This window comes from Xiphophorus couchianus, chromosome 22 (genome assembly GCF_001444195.1).
Source record: "Xiphophorus couchianus chromosome 22, X_couchianus-1.0, whole genome shotgun sequence".
Taxonomy (NCBI): Eukaryota; Metazoa; Chordata; class Actinopteri; order Cyprinodontiformes; family Poeciliidae; genus Xiphophorus; species Xiphophorus couchianus.
The window spans coordinates 6,151,561-6,169,941 of record NC_040249.1 but is presented as its reverse complement, the minus strand read 5'-3'; the positions used below and the strand labels follow the sequence as shown (position 1 = coordinate 6,169,941).

Below are 18,381 nucleotides of genomic sequence, written 5' to 3'. Positions count from 1 at the left end.
AAAACAGAAACACAGTCAGTTTGATGTTAAGTAAAATTTCACTCCTTATACAAAACCTAAAATATATCTTAAGCTACTGTACATAGTAAGTTTCTGCCACGTTTTCTAGCAGGGTTTTCTACTAGCAAGGCTGTATCGGCGGGGATGATCCTCTGCGGTGATGTTGGATAAGCTTCTCCTGAGCTACAGGGATATCGGCAAACTGGATTTAGAGCGCGATGAGCAGTCTGACCTCCAGTGTAAACTCACCAGAGACGTTTTTTTTTTTTAAAAAAAAGGTAGACAGTAAATCCTGCGACGGGACGTTACGAAGCAGGGCTGTCAAAGTCATTTTTATTTTGGGTCATGTCAAAAATCTGAATGTTCTTAAAGGTTCAATTGTGCCAGAATATACTGACAAAACCAGTTAAACTGCTACAATATCACCACAAAAATGACAAATTTTGTGGTGCCAACTTGTTTGCAAGGAACTTTTACACTAATGTAAGAGGTTAAATGTGAGTTTTTATTACTCGCCGTAACAGTTATGGACTATAACTTGACACCAAGTGAGTCACTTGACCAATTCTGAGAAAATTTGCATTAAGTCAGAAAAAATGAGGAGATTTGTTGGTCTTGTGTGAATTTTGCAGATTTGTGGAAAAACTGGCAGGACATTTTGATGTAGTTTGGAGACTAGAGAGCCACACAAAAAGCTGTGGCGGGCCAGATTCGGCCCCTGGGCCTTGAGTTTGACACCTGTTGTTATAAAGGCTTTGCACAAGCCAAATGTTTCTGTTTGTGAACTTTTTAAGCAAGGTTCCAGGCGTGGCCGATTACCTTGTGGAAGACAATTGACATGACGAAGAAGTCCAGCAGGAAACTCTCGGAGGCATGCGGACAGTCGAAGTGGAAAAAAACGAGCGTGAAGAGAAGCGTGAGGAACTGGAAGCTGGGGTCGCAGAAGGAGGAGCGCAGGAGTTTCAGCCCGGCGACCGTCGTCAGGAGGACGTCGCAGCTGCAAAAGCAGCGACAGACGAGAGAAGTCAGGCAAGCAGGCCGACGAGGGTCGAGCGAGTTTGTTTTCGTCCGCTCACTGGATTCCCAGCTTCTTGCTGTGGCTGAGGGCGAAGCCGTCGTTGGTGAGGGCGCTCAGCACGATAGCGGGGTAGACCAGGTACTTCTCGAAGCACAGCAGCCCCACGTACAGACGCTCGAACCACATGAGCACGGCGTCCTCTGAAACAGGAGCAGGGAGACAGTTTCGCAGGAGCTCAGAGCCTCTGAGGATGAGAAATATTAGCAAAAATATGCAAAAACCCGGGACGTCTCGTATGTTACGTGTTTTGCGGTCGTGTTTATACGGCTCACTTCCAATCAGATGTTTTAAATGCTATTTTTGATTTGAAGTGTTCTTTTTTTCACTGTGTAATGATGACACAACAAACAACTTCATACATTTTTAAAAAATTAAAATTGGGTGAAAATTTTGTAAAGAGCTGGACTTTGGATTGTTTTTTGTTTTTCATCAGAAAAAGGTAATTCTCCAATTTCCTAAGAGACTTTTAACCAAATACAGTGAAATTACTGGTTGTAAAAGTTAAAAAATCTTCACCCTCTATGAATGATTTTCACCCTGTGTGAACAGAAGATCCACATCGACATCTAAATTGTGCTTAAAAAACACTTTTTCTGTTTTAAATTTAAATTTTAAATTACAATTTAAAACACCGAAAAGTGAATTATCATTCCACCCTGGAAATTAAAACAGTTCAAGTTAATTCAAAGCCCGAAACGACGCAAACCTCTGGGCTCAAACTGGTAGTACTCTTTGGTCTTCAGAACCGGATGAGAGATCCACAACCAGGGGTGGTGCTTCCGCAGCTGAGGAATCAGGTAGTGGGTCACGAACCCCACCGTCCCCGCCAGAGCGTACAGCACGATGGTCACGAAGGGCTACGAGTCAGTTGGAGGAGAGGAGACCTCGTCAGGAAGGGTAAAAAAACAAAAACAATGCAGAATAATAAAATATTAAAGCACAAAACAAGTGCGAAGCTGACCTTCAGAGAGAGGAACACAGTGCTCGCCGTAATGGCGAAGGTTAGGATGTAGGCGACGGCGCAAACCACCAAATCCGATAACAAAATCTCCTTCTGCGGATTTAAAAGATTTTAAAAAAAGGAGGCTTCAATTACCTCTTATCCTCTAGAATATTTCACACTCATACAGTGGGGTTATTTCTGTCTGTTTGTGATTAGCTTCCCATTTCTCGGCGATCACACGGAGGAAAGTGAAGTGCTTCCCAATCCCTGCTAACGCTGTAATTGTTGATAGGAGAGGTTTGTGTCGCAGATTACCCGGTAATCACCTGCGCTAATCAACTGCATACGCTGCTGCTTTACGCTCTGGGATTATGTGCACCGGTTGTCTGATTGTAGCTACTGCGAGCCGGTACCGTTGGATTAGTGTGTCAGTGGGTCCAGCGGCCGGGCGATAAACCCAAACACCCAAACCAGCGCGCATGTCGCTCCGTGGTTACCATGGAGCTCTGCAGCTTCTCAGGCAGCGGGTCTTTGATGTCTGCATCTTCCTCCTCCTCTTCTTCTTCACTCTCCACAAGTGCGGGCATTAATTTGGACTTGATGAGCGATCTAAAAACAAAAACAAGAGCACTCACTCCCGTACAACTCGATCCCGTTCAGTCACATTACAACCAAAGACTCTGGCCAAGTAGCGCAAAAATAGGAAAATAATATGATCGTATAAGTGATGTAGGAATAAAATGCACATGTATTCATCCTACTTTATTCTGACGCTTCTAGTTAAAACCAGCTAAACACACTCACACACACAGATACTCACAGCAGCACAGAGGGATCGCTGCTCTGCCGGCTGAGGTGATAGGAAAACACAACCAAAAGGCCACAGAAACCAGAGAACAGGGCCGGGGTGTGTTGTTCGTCCCATGGCTCCTATGGACACACACAAATACACACTCACACCTGTCTTTATTCCATATTCTTTTCAACAACTAAGATTTTTTGCCCTCTGGTTGCAATCTGGTTTGGACTACATGTCGCCCATCTATTTACTTAACCACGTCTAACTCAATTAAAATGTTATATTTAAGGAAAACATGCAAACTAAATCAAGTCTGAGCTCGCTTTCTATTTAAAGGGTCCGTATTATGCGTTTTTCCAGCTATGTGATGTCATCTTACAGCTCAATCAAGTGATTATGTTACCTTCAGTTGTTATAAAAATGCTATATCTTATATGACTTAAAACAATTTTATGACTTTGTAATTTAACGCCTTGAAATTGGGGCTCTATTTCTTTAAATACTCCTCTTTCTGCAATGAGCTCAGTTCCACTAAGTGTTTGCTAATTGCTGATGGCTAGTCTGAAGGACTTGAACAGAACGCTCGGAAGCTTGGAAACAGCATCTCCGAGAAGGCGGTTCTAGGTCCAACCAGGCGTCTTGCACAGCTGACTTGTTGCCACGGGAGAATAAAGGATTTCTTAAACATGCATGAAAGAATCAAGCAACTCTCCATGTATGTTTTTGATGAGGGAATAACATTGTAACGTGACGTAAATCTCCAAAAAAAAAAGGTTGATTTTACGTAATACCGCCACTTTAAATGACTTACCTTGAGCGCTCCGAAGCAGAAACCGTACAGCAGAGACAAAGCGACCAGACTGCGGAGGATGCTGTAGATCGCAGAGATGAGACTCGTGGCAGCTGAGGCACACAAACGACATGGACAATGTGGTGAAAAACACGCAGCAGCCGCTAGAAGCAACAGCCGAGGAAACAAGCAGGTCGACACCTGTCAGGTAATATTTCATCTTAATTCTTTCTTTGAAATTTTCAAATATGATGCAACCGTTCCTTATACAAAGATGAGCAATAGGTTACAGGGACCAGAGAGCAACATATTTACTTGTTTGACCCACAAAGCCTTTGACCTACTTCAAACCCACATGCACACTTGGTGATGACCCATATTGACCCAGCATGTTGTTGGCTTCTTTTTCTTCTTGATGCTTTTAAAAATATATTTGTACTTTGAGCAGAGAGTATTGTATTCGCCTGTGCTCTATAAACAACGTTATTATTCATCACCCTCCTTAAATATTAGCAATGTGTAAAGAAAACATGCTGGGCGGTGAGCACCAAGTGGCAGGAATCATCAAAGTTTCAGTAGCAGTTGCTCAAGCTCCATATATTATTACGTAAAGGGGTTTTTCTGCATGAATCTGGGATTATTGACATGAGAATTATAATCTGACGATGGTACGAGGTCACTGTCGGGATAAATCTGATCAACCCACACTGGTAGGTTTGATTAATTTGATGCAGCTGGGATTTGTGGCGTAATATTTTCAACATACAACAGCATGTGGCAAAACACGATGAGAGAAATGCTTTAAAGGTCAACTCTGAGACGTCCATTCATCGCCATTACTGACCCGTTCCTCCGAAGAAGTGCATGTCGATCTGCTCCAGCAGGTAAATGGTAAAGGTGTTGATCTGAGGGAAAAGGCCCAGCAGGAAGGCGAACGGGAAGCAGTAGGTAAAACCTGGTTCACGCACAAAACAAACATTTCTTAGTAATTCCCATAAATAAAAACCTTTCCTTTTTTTAAAAACAGGAAATGAGTTTGAAAACACGGAGAAGCAAATAAAACTACAGTACGCTTATGTTCTGCCTTTTACCAACTAGAACGTTCCGAATGAAGCTCAGGACATCGTAGCAGATGATGGTGACTCCGTACAGAGTGGAGACCGGCAGGTCCTTCCTCCTCAGCAGCTGCTCCAGCAGCCAAATCAGAGCGCAGAAAATACAGAAGTAGGCTGCTCGACTGTAGGCCACCAGCTGGTTGTGACCCTGAACACACACACATGTTTCTGTGGCTATGTTTGTGGGGACTTTCCATTGACTTCCATTCATTTCTACAGCCTAAACCTTACCCTAATCCTACCCCTAACCATTGCATTCCTAACCCTAACCAAAACTCAATTCACACCTTAGTCCTAAATCTGACCCCTGAGCCAAAAACAGCGACCAGGCTTCAGTCCCCACAGGGAGCAGTGGGTCCCCGCAACGTAGCATGTGTCAGGAAAATGGTCCCCACAAGGTATTAGAAACAAACACACAGTAACACATATCAAACAGGAAGGATGTTTACTCATTGTTAAGGCCTTGTTTTTTTTTTTTTTTTTACATTTGCTTCGACAGAAACAGGACCTGAAGCCAGAAGGAGGTCGTCTTCAGTAAATATAAATTCAGTACCTTGAAATAGATTTATTTTTTATTGTGGTGTCAAGTATCTAAGACAGAAAAAGTAAACAGAGAGAGCAACATGCCGGGTGTTCACTTGTTTCTAGGGTTTTATCCTCTTCTCTCTTTTTTGTTTTGTAATATTTCAGAAAGGAACAACAGACTCACATGTGTTGGTGACGCAGCATCTGGCTGGACGCTCTGGAAGAACAAACAAACGACTTCAGCTCAGACAGAACGCCTCGCGGGGTCAAGCAAAGGTCAGGTCTAAGAGTTAGAGCTTACTGATTATAAACAGCAGCTAATGGAAAGCATACAAATACAATGGCTGTAATAGTAACATCAGAGCAAAGCAGCTAGCTCATTTCCTTCCTCTTGTCTGCACAAGAGGTTCAAATTAAGCCTCTGGGTAAGTTTTCAAACACCACACACCGTATAATTTTAATAAGATTTATTTATGTCAAAAAATAATGTCAATTTATTAATTTTGTCCAAACTATAGAAAAAAAAATTAAGAAATTCTTCAAGGTAGCAAAAGAAAAATTACACACAACAAATAGATCAGGTCCCAAAGCTGACCCCTGTGGCACCCCACAAGTGATATCAAGACATGCTAAAGGGTAGATGTCTATCTGCACAAAATGTTGACCCAAAAGCAAACAACAAAAACAAAAACAAAACCTTGACACCATGTATTTGAGGTTTGATGAATAATATTTCCAGGTCTGATTGAATTAATTTCAATGAGAAAGAATCTACCAAGAATTCAGACAGTTTTTGCTTTTAAAAATCCCTCAGTTTGCTTATGGTACAATCATTCGATCCTGAATAAAGTATAGTTAACATGCATTATTAAAACTCCAATGTACAATCACAAACCTGCTCTGTAGGCTGACACACCTCCACCATATAGCCCTGTTTACCTTCAGCAAGGAGTACTGGCAGCTAGCGATGACCAGGCAGAACTGGAAGACCCAGAAGTCCTTGAAGCATCCGTGGTTGAGAAGCACAAAACCCAAAAAGGAAACCAGGAAGGCCATGAAAACCGCTGCGACGTTCTCCAGAAAATCCTGGTTTCTTTCGGAAAACAGCACATGGAAAGGAAGAGGGACGGGTCACAGCAGTGGCGCCGATTGTCACAACTGACCAAAACAGGTTAAAGCACAAACACTGTCGCCTGTAGAGTCGAAATAGGAGTGTGTTATGTTTAAAGCGTGTGTCATGTTTTGGGAGTTACCTGTCCAAAAGCGCGAGCAGGGTCAGACGATCGTACAAAACACTGACCCATTTCCCGGGAAACAGCTGGAGTTTGTAATAAACCTTTCTAGTCGGCTTCTCCTGCGTGGACGTCTCCGAAGATTCATCCAAGGAGTCTTCCTCCTGCCACACAAAAAAATCATAAGCATGGACATATTTAGATCCTGCTTATCTTTTAATGAGGAACAACAGGAAGTGTCAGAATGTTCTAGAGTGTGGATACAACATGTTTGTTTTTCATTTAGTGAAAATACTTAGGATTGGCAGAGCAGCCAGAAAATGTTTACAAGCATTCTGGACAATTCTAGACTCAACTTGAAGGAAGGAAGGAAAGAAAGAAAGAAGGAAGGAAGGAAGGAGGGAGGGAAGGAAGCCGAAGAAAGAAAGAAAAATGTAAAGAAAAAGGACACATCAATTAATCACTTTGTAAAAGGAGGAAAGTGAGTAGATAAAATAACAGCAATAGATACTGTTACTTTTTATTTTCCTATAGTTTTAGTTAGTAATTGAAGAAGAAGATGAAGACCGGAAAGATCTCCGGGTGCGTCCTCCGTGGCCGCAGCCTGTGAGCGGGAATGATGCGTCGCTGGAAGGGGCAGTCGGTGTGAGCGCCCGCTGCGCCGTCCTGACACTCCGAGTTGGACGAAGTCGACAGCAGGTCGCTGAAGAACAAACGGATCACACTGTAACCGTGGTAACATGTAAAGACTGTTACAGAGAGCCATGCAGCGGACACGTGGAGGAAAGCGCTCAGATCACAGGAGACCAGAACAGAACGTTTGGGCCACAAGCCAAACACTACGAGTGGAGAAAGGTCCACACTGGATATCACCTTGAACACACCATCCCTACTGTTAATGGCAGGACAGGGATGTTGCAGAATGCAAAAGATGTGAAACTGAGGCTCACTTTCCAACAGGTTAAAAAAAGCTCCATACATTCAGATCTACAATGTGTCCAAAATGTGGCGCTTGGGCCATCTGGAGCCCTCAGAATGATTTTGTGTGGTCTGTGGGTGATTCAAATCTCTTTTCAGTTTTGTTTTTTTTCCACTTTTAAATGTATCTTTTTCATTTCAGTGAAATATTCTGTTTTGTTTATTATTGAGCAGATTAAAAAATACATAATTTTTTTGCCTTTATTAGATTTTTTTTTTCTTAAAGAAAAAAGATATGGTTCTGTGGGCAACGAGTTCTCTGAATTTGACAATTTTGGCCCGGGTGGCAAAAAGGTTGAATCCCAATGGCTGAGAATTAAGTCCAGACCTGAAGTAGATTATTTATCCATTAGCGAGACTTTAAAAATGACACCTAAGCCTCAGCCATTTTGAACAGAACAACAGGCAACAATATCGGACTCAATAAATGCACAATGTTGGTTCATCACACGAAATCCCAATTGAATACATTGAATTTTGTGGCTGTGGCACAACAAAATTTTAATGGTACGAATACGGCGCGGTGTAGAAGGTTGGAAAAAATGAAAAGCTAAACATCTCAAGACGACTTCAGGAAAACCAGGTGGAAGCGTTCGAGAACATGCAGGTGGAAATGCATCACAACAATGAGGGAAGCTTGTGTCAGCAAAGGAGAAAATGGTGAGGAGAGCTTGGTGCATGGAGGGGAATCGGCGGCCTGCGTACCACATGTTGCCTGTAATGAGCTCTGCTCCCAGCGGCAGGTTGAGGGCTCTCTCTGCATACAGCTTCCGAGGTCTGTCTCCTGATCACACAAACACAGACACGTTCAGATCGTCCAGACGTCTTCCTGTCCAGATATGAGGTCACTGGTGAGTCATTTGGCTGAACACGTTGGAAGATGCTATTTAATCCGTTTCTGAAGCCGGCAATTAGATGTAAAATACACTGAATGCACGGATGTCAGTTTTACAGACAAAAACACTGTCCGGTTCTTACTGTGCACAGTGTGGAAGGTGTAGGCCTCTTCTTTACTGGTGGCTTCAGGTCTGCAGATGACCTGCAGCATGGAGCTCTCGGACTGGGAGGTTTGAGATGGGAGGGAGTCGTAGTCCGGATCCTTCTCTCTGTCTGTCTGCGGACTACGAGAGGAAAAACAAAGCTCTTTGTGTGAATCCGACTGGTATTTTTTGCTAACTTCACGAGCACGCCTACCTGTCAGGAGAGACGATAGGGATGTGCGTGGGTTTTATAGCTTGCGGTGGGTTCGTTGGGAGACTGGTGGGTGGTTTGGGTCGCTCTGATGTGTTGTCAGCGCTGGTGTCTGTTGCTGCTGGATCCGGCCCTAGAGCTGCACTCCGATTATCTGAATACAGGAGAGACAGAGATACCTGCTTTTGTTATTTTGCTTTTCTTTTCCACTGCAAGCACTAATGGGTTATAGCTGACAGTATAGCATGCAAGCTCTATCTTTGGTTTGATGGTTTAACCTTCTTCTTCAGGGTCCACTTTCTGTTTGCTCTTCTTCTCCTCCTCTTCCTGTGCGCTCCCTCCTCTCATACTGAGGGAACCTAGCAAGGAAACAAACTCCAAGAAGTTGGACTCATTGGGAATCTGGCCTTCCTTTGCCTCCAGGTCGGATTTGGAGCTGGTCATCGTGGTCTGGTGAAAGGCAAAGCAGGTTTGAGTATATTTCACAGATGGATGGCGTAGACAGAAGAGTCCATTTAACGTACTGTATTTTGTGAGCGGTCCGAAAGGAGGACGGCGTCTTTCCCGCTGTCCATGCTCAGGCCTCGGATGTGGGTCCTTCCTCCCGGCCCATAGCGGCCCACCATCGCAGGCAGACGCAGGAACCCCTGTGAGTCCGCGATCGGCTCCAGAGGGTCCGTGTCGTCTGGGTGGGAGCAGACGTCGACACCAGACGAGCTGTTGTCATTGGTCAGCTGCGGGCTGGGCGTGCTGTCTTCGTTCATCAGCAGCCCGCCCTGCTCCTGCTCCAGGTCCGGGCACTCCAGGGTGTTGGACTCCGAACTCATCGTCTCTCTGCATAGGTGAAACTCTTCGCTTTGGCTCGTGACGTGCTGCGGCTGTCTGGGTGTGGGCTCGTCCTCCGAGCCCGTCGCCTCCTCTCCCTTCTTCTCCTCCTCGGGGGAGTCGAAGGTGATGACAGGGATCTTGATGTGACATTCTCCCGCATCCTTCTGAGCCTTGCAGGGCACAAACAGGGACACATCTAGGTCAGGTGTACCATATTATTTACGTTGAGTCATATTCAGATGTTTTCAAATATCATCTTATGGCTCAGTATTAAAAGGATGCAATGATCAATTCAGACTCAAAGAGATACGTTTACTAACATACTTTATTAAATCTATGACTGGTGCCTGGTGCACTAACTATATAAAAAAAACTGTGAAACTAACAGGAAGGTGGAATAACCACACTGTAAAAAGAGAAAAAATAATCCATAACATTTATGGTAAAAAACGGTAAAACACCAACATTTACAGTCTGCAACATCCATGGCCTTATAGAGAGAACTGATGCATGAGCGGGACGGACATGCCAGGATTCGAAGCCCGGGGTCTTCTTGTTGCTAGGCGACGGTTCCGCCTGCGTCGTACCTGAGCGTTCTCCAGCAGGCTCTGCTTGACGCTCTCCTCCAGCTGAGCGGCCGTCTGGGGGTCACAGCTCATGGTGATGATGATCTTCACCGTGTCGCTGTCGTCCAGATGGGCCGACTCCGGTCCGGGGCTGGAGTTATCAACCAGAACCACCTCAATCTCATCGGAACAGTACGCCTCCTCCTCTTCTAGCTCAGCCTAGAGAGCAGAACAGGAAAGCAAAGTGAACATCTGAGTGAATAATGAGTTTTTTTTCTTTCCGCCCCACATCAAAAATCCTTAATATGACAACATGCAAAGCTCACCTGTGGAGGAGACTCTGCGATGTCTATGGACTCGCCCTGGTCATCCTTTGGAGTCCCCAGTGAGTTGTTGTTGGCATCCGAGTTCTCTTTCAGGCCCTCGCTGCCTTCCTCGCTCTCATCTTCACTTCCCTTTGAAGGCGGCAAACCTTCATCTGCAGCCTCGTCATCCTCCCTTTGTTCCCTTCTGTCCTGCTTTAAGTTTCTCTCTGGAGTCGATTCCTCTCCTGACCGACTTCCTGTCAAAGATTTCTGAACGTCCCCTCCTTCTACCGCAGCAGCTCTATTTTCAGTCACCTCCGCTTCCTCCTTTGCGGATCGTGACGGGGACCTCTGCTGGGCCTGCAGCAGCGGGGCGTCCTGATCCGGATTGGGGCTGGAGAAATCGTCAGGGGACAATTCAGCATCCAACCGAGGGTCTTCCCCCACGGCTTGGTCTGCCGCAGCGGCATCGCCACAGCCTGAACAGAAAACACACCCTACTTAAACTTGAGCAGCACTCTGTAATCCTACAATTATTCACATAATTGAGAGGCTCTGATTTATCTTTAAGACCTATAAAAAGACAACAAAAACTTTTTTAACTTTCAAGATGGATTGAAGATTAAACTGCCAAGATAAGACAGGAATTTGTCAAAAACTTCCCAAAAATAACAGAGCATACAAAAGCATCTTCTGTCCTTTTTAAAGAGAGAAATCATAACTCTACTTTTTTTCCATTCTTTTTCACAGTTTGTTATTTTGGACCATATTCATTTTCTTCTATAAGATTATTCTTAAATAAAAAATTTGTTGAGTTCAACTTGACATTTTAAGGGAAAAAATAAAACTTACCGTCATTTGTTCATTTATTCTCTCATATTTATGAATTTATAATAAACAGAAAGTAGCCGTAGAAAGCCTTTCTGGCTTGATCAATCAGTGATTATTGATATTTGCTCCAGAAGCAGCAGCAATGTGTGAGAAAGAGCAGCCTGCGTTACACAGCTCTGCACTTCTGGAGTTTCCTAACATTTACTTGAGTAAAAATGTGTATTTCCTCAGAATTGTTTTAGTTCTACTTTATTAATATTATCTTGAAGTAACAAGATAATATTAAGAGCACAGTTTAGATATTAGATATTTAATATTAGAGCACAGTTTCTGACTAACCACCTCAAGTAACTTCAATAAAAGACAACCAAACACATTTAAGCTACGTTATATCTCCACGGCATGTAAAGAATTATTTATATACCTCAATGATACTGAAAATAACACTTGTCTTCACTCCAAGCCAACTTCTACTTTAAAGAGTATTGCTGTCAGTAAGACCTGGTAGCCCGGCACACGGTGTGTTCAATGAACAAACAAAACGATCAGATTTTTCCGTTTTTGATCACCAGCTGTGACTCCGATCCACAGCTGATGTTTTGGTGCAGCTCAAACATTTTCTTTTAAATTTGATTTCAGAAAAGCTACAATCAGTTCATCCTCACAGGGCTCCTTTAAATTGTCAGGCCTGCTCGCTATTATTGGTGTAGATTTAGTTTGCACACACAACCCACCGGATGTCCTTCAGTTCCAAAGCCACAATAAATTATCCTGGGATAAAATCAATGAACACCTAAATCAGTGTTTATGCACCAAAAGACTTCATCAAATGGGTTTTTCCCTCTACTCTCTTCCATGCACTGACTTTTTCTTTTTTATTCTGGCGTTTATAAACCCATCCTCGGGTAAAGCAATACTTCCCAGACACATAAATCTTCCATGAAACACAGATTTGAAGGTAGGATGACTGATATTGTTAGCAGAAACAAAACATTTTCTTCAAACACGTGGCCATCTGTTACAATGTGCCAGAGTTGTTTTTAATTTCCTTTTTTTTTTTCTCAACCAGCTGACTGGGCTCTGTCTAATTGCCAGTGCATTAGGTCATAAATTTACTGGAAGCAGTCAGCTGGGCCTGCTGGCAGGATAACTGGACAGCTTTTCTGTGTTTGTCTGAGGATAATTTACGACTGTGATGCGTTTTGCAGAAAAGGAAGTTATGAAGCCGCATCGTCTGTGGAGCCACTCAGTGCGTTAGGCAAGAGGGAGAAAGGCTGGATAGCATGCCATGCACACTTTGAAGCAAAGTTGGGGACTTTGTGATGATGTGGGAGGGAGGAGGTTAATACTTTTTATGGATTTCAATAGTTAAAGATCATCCCTCGGTCAAAACTAAGTGTTTTTTTGTTCATTTTTATTGCAAGATCATGCTAATTCAGTCAAATATTACTTTAATTTAAGATTTTTCCACATCATTTTCCACACCGGGGGCTCCAAAAAATTCACCACAGTATATTTTATGTTTGACTTTAATTCCTGTAAGTGTTGCAGATCTGTGGGTTCAAACCCTAAAGAAAGATGGCCGCTACCTTCTGCAGATTTCCTCTCGTCTGACTTTGAGCAGTCCTGTACGGAGAACAGTTCACAAACAACAAGACAAGGTTGTAAAAAAAAAAAAGGTCAACACGCCGGTGACTTCATCCATGTGCAGTCCATCTTACCACCCCGATTAGTCCCGGGTCGGTCTCCGTCTGCTTCAGCGTCACCTGGATCACCGGGCTGGGACGTTTGCGGGCCAGAGTTGTCATAGCGACGCTGTCGGGAAGCGTGCTGCTCTTTCTGCTCGGGGAAATCGGGAAGACGTGAGACAGTGAGGACTCGGGTGGAAGTTCATAAATCACTGCTTCACTTTTAGAGAAAATCATGCGAATGCTACAACGGACAAATCAATGCTGAGGCTGAAGCTATTTGCGTCTTGGCTTTTTTCATCTCATCTCAATGCATCACACAGAGAAGGAGAAGTAGAAGAAGGAGTGGAAGAAGTGATGGATTTCCTTCTATAAGGCTCTGCTCAGAGAACGCACGTCTCAGCAAGACAGGCTGACCGAAAATCACTGAAATTAGTTCACACATTCTCCAAAGCTACGCTGAGGCTCTTGAGACAAAGTGAGGGAGTGTGTATTCCAGTCTTAAACACTCGATCATAAAGCCAATTTGATTTGAAAGACAGACAGTACTGAGGAAAAATAAATAAATAAACGCAAACTGAGAATTAAAGGCTAAATGTATATTTTTGCGCATCATCTGAGGTTGAACCTCCTGGTGTAGGTTCCACATTCATCATCCGGACAGACCTGCAGCTTCAGCCACAGAGGCCATAGAAAGGCTGGATCGCTGAACAGGAATCTTGTGTTTTTCTACGACTTCCGACTGACCTCCCCACCCATACCTGATGCTCGCCGGCTGGCAGGAGTCCGAGGCGTTGCTCTTCTTCTCCTGGGCCTTGCTGAGGTCCGAGAGGCTGCTGCGGACCACCGCCTCGCCCTCGTCGAACATCAGGTGCAGCCGGTGGTTGGCCAGCTTGATGAGGACGAAGAAGACGGTGATGGAGGTGCAGTAGATGCTCAGGGCCATGGTGGTAGGAGGCAGGGCCTGCAAGAGAATGCAAGGAGATTTTTAAGACTTGAAGTTTATGCTGTGAAGATCAGGATGTGATAAATATGGGTATGGGGGAATTATTGCAATATATTTCTCTCACGGAGGTTGAAAGCTGAGGGCAAAAAAAAAAAGCGTGAATAGATGAGTCACGCTTTACTTAAAAGACTTCTGGCAGGCACACAATGGATGTCAGTACAGTGCCTTGCAAAAAATATGTATCATGTATTTTCTAACCATGAACATCAGTGTATTTGATTGGCATTTCATGCGATAGACCAGAAAGCAGTGCCTGTGCTGTGCATTGGGATTCAGAAACCTTTTACCCTGACCAAGAAAATCTAACCAATTCTGCGTGATTTTATCTCAGTCTAAATCCAACTTTTCTGCGAATGCCTGCCAGCTTTGTTGGAGAGTATTCTTGAACAAACAGCCTCGCAAAGCCCAAGGGTCACAGAAAGATCAGGGATACACTGTTGAAGTGAAGTTTAAATCAAAGATAGGTTTTAAAATAACAACCCGCAGGCTTTGATCATCTGAGCAGATTCACGGTTCAGACGACCGAATCTGCTGACGGGGCAACTTTTAGCCGTACACTCAATAAATCCGGGAGAGGAAGAAGAAGTAAGCAGTTGGTGAAAAGCTGCACAATTGATCAAATTGCAATCACTATCACAGGTTGAGTATGTGCAATACTCTAACAGCAAAGGCTTCACTGGATGCGCCACTCTGAAGCAAATATTTTTAAAAATGACTCTGATTTTGTTAGTTTTGCTCAAGCAAAACTAGTAAAATTAACTGCAACAAACGAAGAGTATTTTTTAAGATGGTTCAAAGAAACATTTTTTCATCGTAGGGTCTGATATTTCAGGCGCCATGTGTTCAAATTATGTTTGCTAATAACAAATTTAGCTAATTTTAGGCAGACTTGCACTTTGCACTATGTGCACACCTAACATACAGCATCATATTTTGTTGACATTTTTTTTCTCACTTCAGAAAGTGAAACTTATATATCATATTATTACACATGAACTGAAATATGTCAAGCTTTTATTTCTCCAGTTTTGATTGTTATGGCTCATTATTTCATGTGGCCCCTTAAAAAGGATATTTTAAACAGGAATGTCAGGATTCAGGAAAAAATGTGCTCCTTTTAACTCCTTGTTCCATGTAAGACTCTTCTGACATCTCTGGTTCAGGACTGGCTTGCCATTAGAAATGCAACATTTGTACATCATAAGCAGGATTTGTCTCGGCCGGCTCCTTGTGAAGCTTCTTCAAGGTCTCGAATAGATTTTGCTCAACAATCCTCCCTGTTTGTAGTGCACCTTTTCCTACTGTACGTTTTCCTTCCACTGAACTTTCCATAAAAATGCTTGGATGCGGCACTCTGCGAGCAACCATGCTCACCCTACTTGTGGAGGGTGTCGATAAGTGTCTGCTGGACATTTGTCAGGTCAGCAGGCTTCCCCACGGTGGTGTAGACGGTCACATGTTCAAAACAAAACCTTTGTACATTAAAACCGCTACTCCAAAATGGATCCTATGTAATATTCAAATATTCTGAGACAGTGGACTTTGGGTTTTTGCTATCTGTAAGCCATAATCACAACTTTCACTTTCAGAAATTAGTGACGAAAACATATTGAACGTTTTCACAATATCCAAATTTTTGAGCCTGCATGACCAAGTGACCAAGATACTAAAACTCTAAAAAAAAAAAAAGAAAGAAAAGAAAGTTGACAGAAGTCATTTTTATTTTTGGTCACAAGAAGCTGCTCCAGCAGATTAGACCAAACTATTTAGCACCTGCACTGTGAAACATGATGGTGGCATGTTTAGTGCAACTGGGTGTAAATTTCATGAACAGGGAAAGGACAAACCAGCGCTATGTTGCATCGAAGCATATTTTTGTGTAAGAATGGCTCTGTCAAAGTCCTGGCCGTCATCAAACACATCCTCTGTGGCAGGACTTCACAGTTAAAGTTGACAAATGCTCTCCGTTCAATCTGAGTGAGTTTAAGCTATTTAAAGCAGCCTGTGGATGTGCAGAGACAGGCAGCTAATATTAGAGCAGCTTGGATCTTACATGATATTGACTGCGCAGAGCCAAATGATACACTGTAGAATCGTTTAGTAATATAATGTGGTCAATCTTCAATTAATGGGGTGGCAGCACTCTTGGATGGTGCTGTACATATTTGTTATGAAACCAGTTTCATTTGTTTGAAATCAGAAAATAAAGGCAAATAACAGACAGATGCTTTTTTTTTTTTTTTTTTTTTAACAAAAGAATCCTAACTGATGGAGCCTGTGTAGCACTCATCATCATCATCATCATCATCATCATGAACACTGTTTTTTCATTGCTGTCAGATCCTGGAGCAGCCATGCGTTGCATGCAGGGAAAAACAGTGCGACATTGCCCGGTTTTTTTTTTTCTTCCCTCCACCCGCGATGCTCGCAATCTCTGGGCGCTGCAGCGAGCGACATCACGTACCTGCAGATCTGTCGGTTGTTTATCCAACGCGGAGTAAACGGGCGCATGAACACACTGCTACACACACACACACCGCTACACACACACACCTCGCAGCAACCTTCGCGGCCTTGAACATCACGATCCGCTCACGAAAGGCTCACCAGATGCAGAGACAGGGGGAGCATCAGCAGGAATATCCACAGATAGAGGTGGCAGGAGTTGTTGAATTTGTTCTGGTCCGGGTCGTGGTACCAGCCGCCGGTCAGAGATGCCCACACTCCCTGGCGCAGGGTCTGCACAACGTGGGAGCCCATGTCTCCTCCTCTCCGCTCGGCTTTCTGGACGGACGGCGATGGGGACGACGATGCTGCAAGGCTACGACGAGATGGATCTCCTCTAACGTGAGCTGCTGTCACTGCGCCTCCATGTTGGAGCGATGCAGCAGTCCTCCCGGAGCCCTCTCTCTCATCCTCGGTCTCTCTCGACGGGGTCCTCTCGTTTGTCCGCCGCTGCTTCCGCGGATCTCATCTTGACCCGCTCGGCTGTCCCCTTCCTCCCTCTCCTCCGCTCCTACAGATGCGTAGCGCTGACAGCTCCTTCCCTTCTTCTCTTTCTCCTCCCCTCTCCGTCGTTTCTATTATGATTCCCACCTCCGCTGCTCGGGATGCGAGGCGGTATGGCAGGCCGTCGCGTCACATAATCAAACAGCATTCCTATCTACATTTTGCAAGGCAACTGTTCGCATTCCTTTCTTGCCAAAATGGCGTTCTTATCAGTCAGAAGCTCAAGCGCATACCATGCATAAAAATATGAGATAACAATATTTATCTTATTGTTTTGTGATAACAAACCTTTTCTTCTTGTGTGAGTGCTTAATTAAATCCTCGGTGTTTAAAACGCTATGCCGTTTCACTAAAAAGCACAATTTTAATAAACTTTAAAATTAATTTGATGGGCTTTTACACTGAAGCCAATGACTGTTTACATAGTAAATGGAGGTTGGAAGTGGCGAACCACTAATGGGTTTCCGGTGTGAAACAGAACTAGGAACATAAACATTTCCATTGTACAGGAGTATCATCCGTCGGTGGTGCACTGCCTCCAGCTAATGATCATTAGCTATAGTGTTAACAATTGCTAAATGCAAAGGTAGCAATGGTTTGGATGTTTATTAAATAGAAAATATTATGACATTTTTTACACAGACCAAAGAAATTTATATTTTGGGGGAACTATGTCAATTAGTTTCTGCCTCTGCTGCAATTAATCTGGATTTATACTAAATGAGTTGGCGTTGTAGTGTCTGATAACACATTAAATTCGGAGGCCGTAGAAACATATTCCTAAGACAAGTGCCTTACACTGAGAATGATTACTAAATGGGAAGACTTGGAATTTGCTTTCTAAGTAAAATTAAAAATACAGCCTTGAGGGGAAAATTTGCAGTAACACTACTGTTGCTATTCTGACAACTGAAATATAAATATAAATATAAAAATGAATACAAATCAAAGTAGCTTTGGATATTTTTCATTTCATAAGAGAATTCAGTTTTCTGTAAGCAACGAGAACAATCGAAATTTAATGTGTGCCAACGAAATATTAAAGTGTGACCTTTTTTTTGGCAGTGATATATTTTAGATTGAATAATTAAGGAGATATACTTTGTGTATTTTAATTTAGGTGATTTTCATGGAATTAGCAAAACTTATATTTAAAAATATAGATTTTTTTTAATAGCCTTGCAATTGTCAACTTCCCAAAATAATGGCCAGAATACTTTTTTGCCATAAGGGTTCCCCCCCTTCTTTTTCTTCCTTGCTTAAAACATCTCTTGGCAAGAAAGGGATGGCAATTTAGGACTTTTATTGTTTTAGGACGGTGACAATATGCAAAAAGAGCCTGCCATAATCTCACCCCACAAGCGGTTTTAATGGAGAAATCATACCTTCAGTTAAATCACATAATGCATACCATACCATACCAAACAAGCATGCTTTGATATGTATAGATGTGGATGCAATAGTTAAGCATAAAGTGTTGAAATTTAATATATATTA

General features: G+C 43.2%; 1 protein-coding gene across 1 annotated transcript in view; it reads right to left on the bottom strand.

Moving 5' to 3' along the window:
• Positions 1-16,959, bottom strand: part of pcnx2 (pecanex 2) — a 28,108-nt gene extending 11,149 nt beyond the window's left edge. The window contains exons 1-24 of the mRNA XM_028007237.1: positions 16,483-16,959; positions 13,631-13,833; positions 12,903-13,020; positions 12,771-12,807; positions 10,372-10,829; positions 10,067-10,264; positions 9,176-9,649; positions 8,930-9,101; positions 8,655-8,805; positions 8,439-8,581; positions 8,166-8,244; positions 7,050-7,185; positions 6,504-6,646; positions 6,190-6,343; positions 5,435-5,467; positions 4,702-4,873; positions 4,455-4,565; positions 3,632-3,723; positions 2,842-2,951; positions 2,519-2,630; positions 2,040-2,132; positions 1,785-1,935; positions 1,077-1,218; positions 820-997 (exon numbers count right to left, since the gene is read on the bottom strand). Of these exons, the coding sequence (XP_027863038.1) occupies positions 820-997; positions 1,077-1,218; positions 1,785-1,935; positions 2,040-2,132; positions 2,519-2,630; positions 2,842-2,951; positions 3,632-3,723; positions 4,455-4,565; positions 4,702-4,873; positions 5,435-5,467; positions 6,190-6,343; positions 6,504-6,646; positions 7,050-7,185; positions 8,166-8,244; positions 8,439-8,581; positions 8,655-8,805; positions 8,930-9,101; positions 9,176-9,649; positions 10,067-10,264; positions 10,372-10,829; positions 12,771-12,807; positions 12,903-13,020; positions 13,631-13,833; positions 16,483-16,635 (3,813 nt within the window). The 5' untranslated portion in view covers positions 16,636-16,959. The remainder of the gene's footprint in view (positions 1-819; positions 998-1,076; positions 1,219-1,784; positions 1,936-2,039; positions 2,133-2,518; positions 2,631-2,841; positions 2,952-3,631; positions 3,724-4,454; positions 4,566-4,701; positions 4,874-5,434; positions 5,468-6,189; positions 6,344-6,503; positions 6,647-7,049; positions 7,186-8,165; positions 8,245-8,438; positions 8,582-8,654; positions 8,806-8,929; positions 9,102-9,175; positions 9,650-10,066; positions 10,265-10,371; positions 10,830-12,770; positions 12,808-12,902; positions 13,021-13,630; positions 13,834-16,482) is intronic.
• Positions 16,960-18,381: the final 1,422 nt, after the last annotated feature.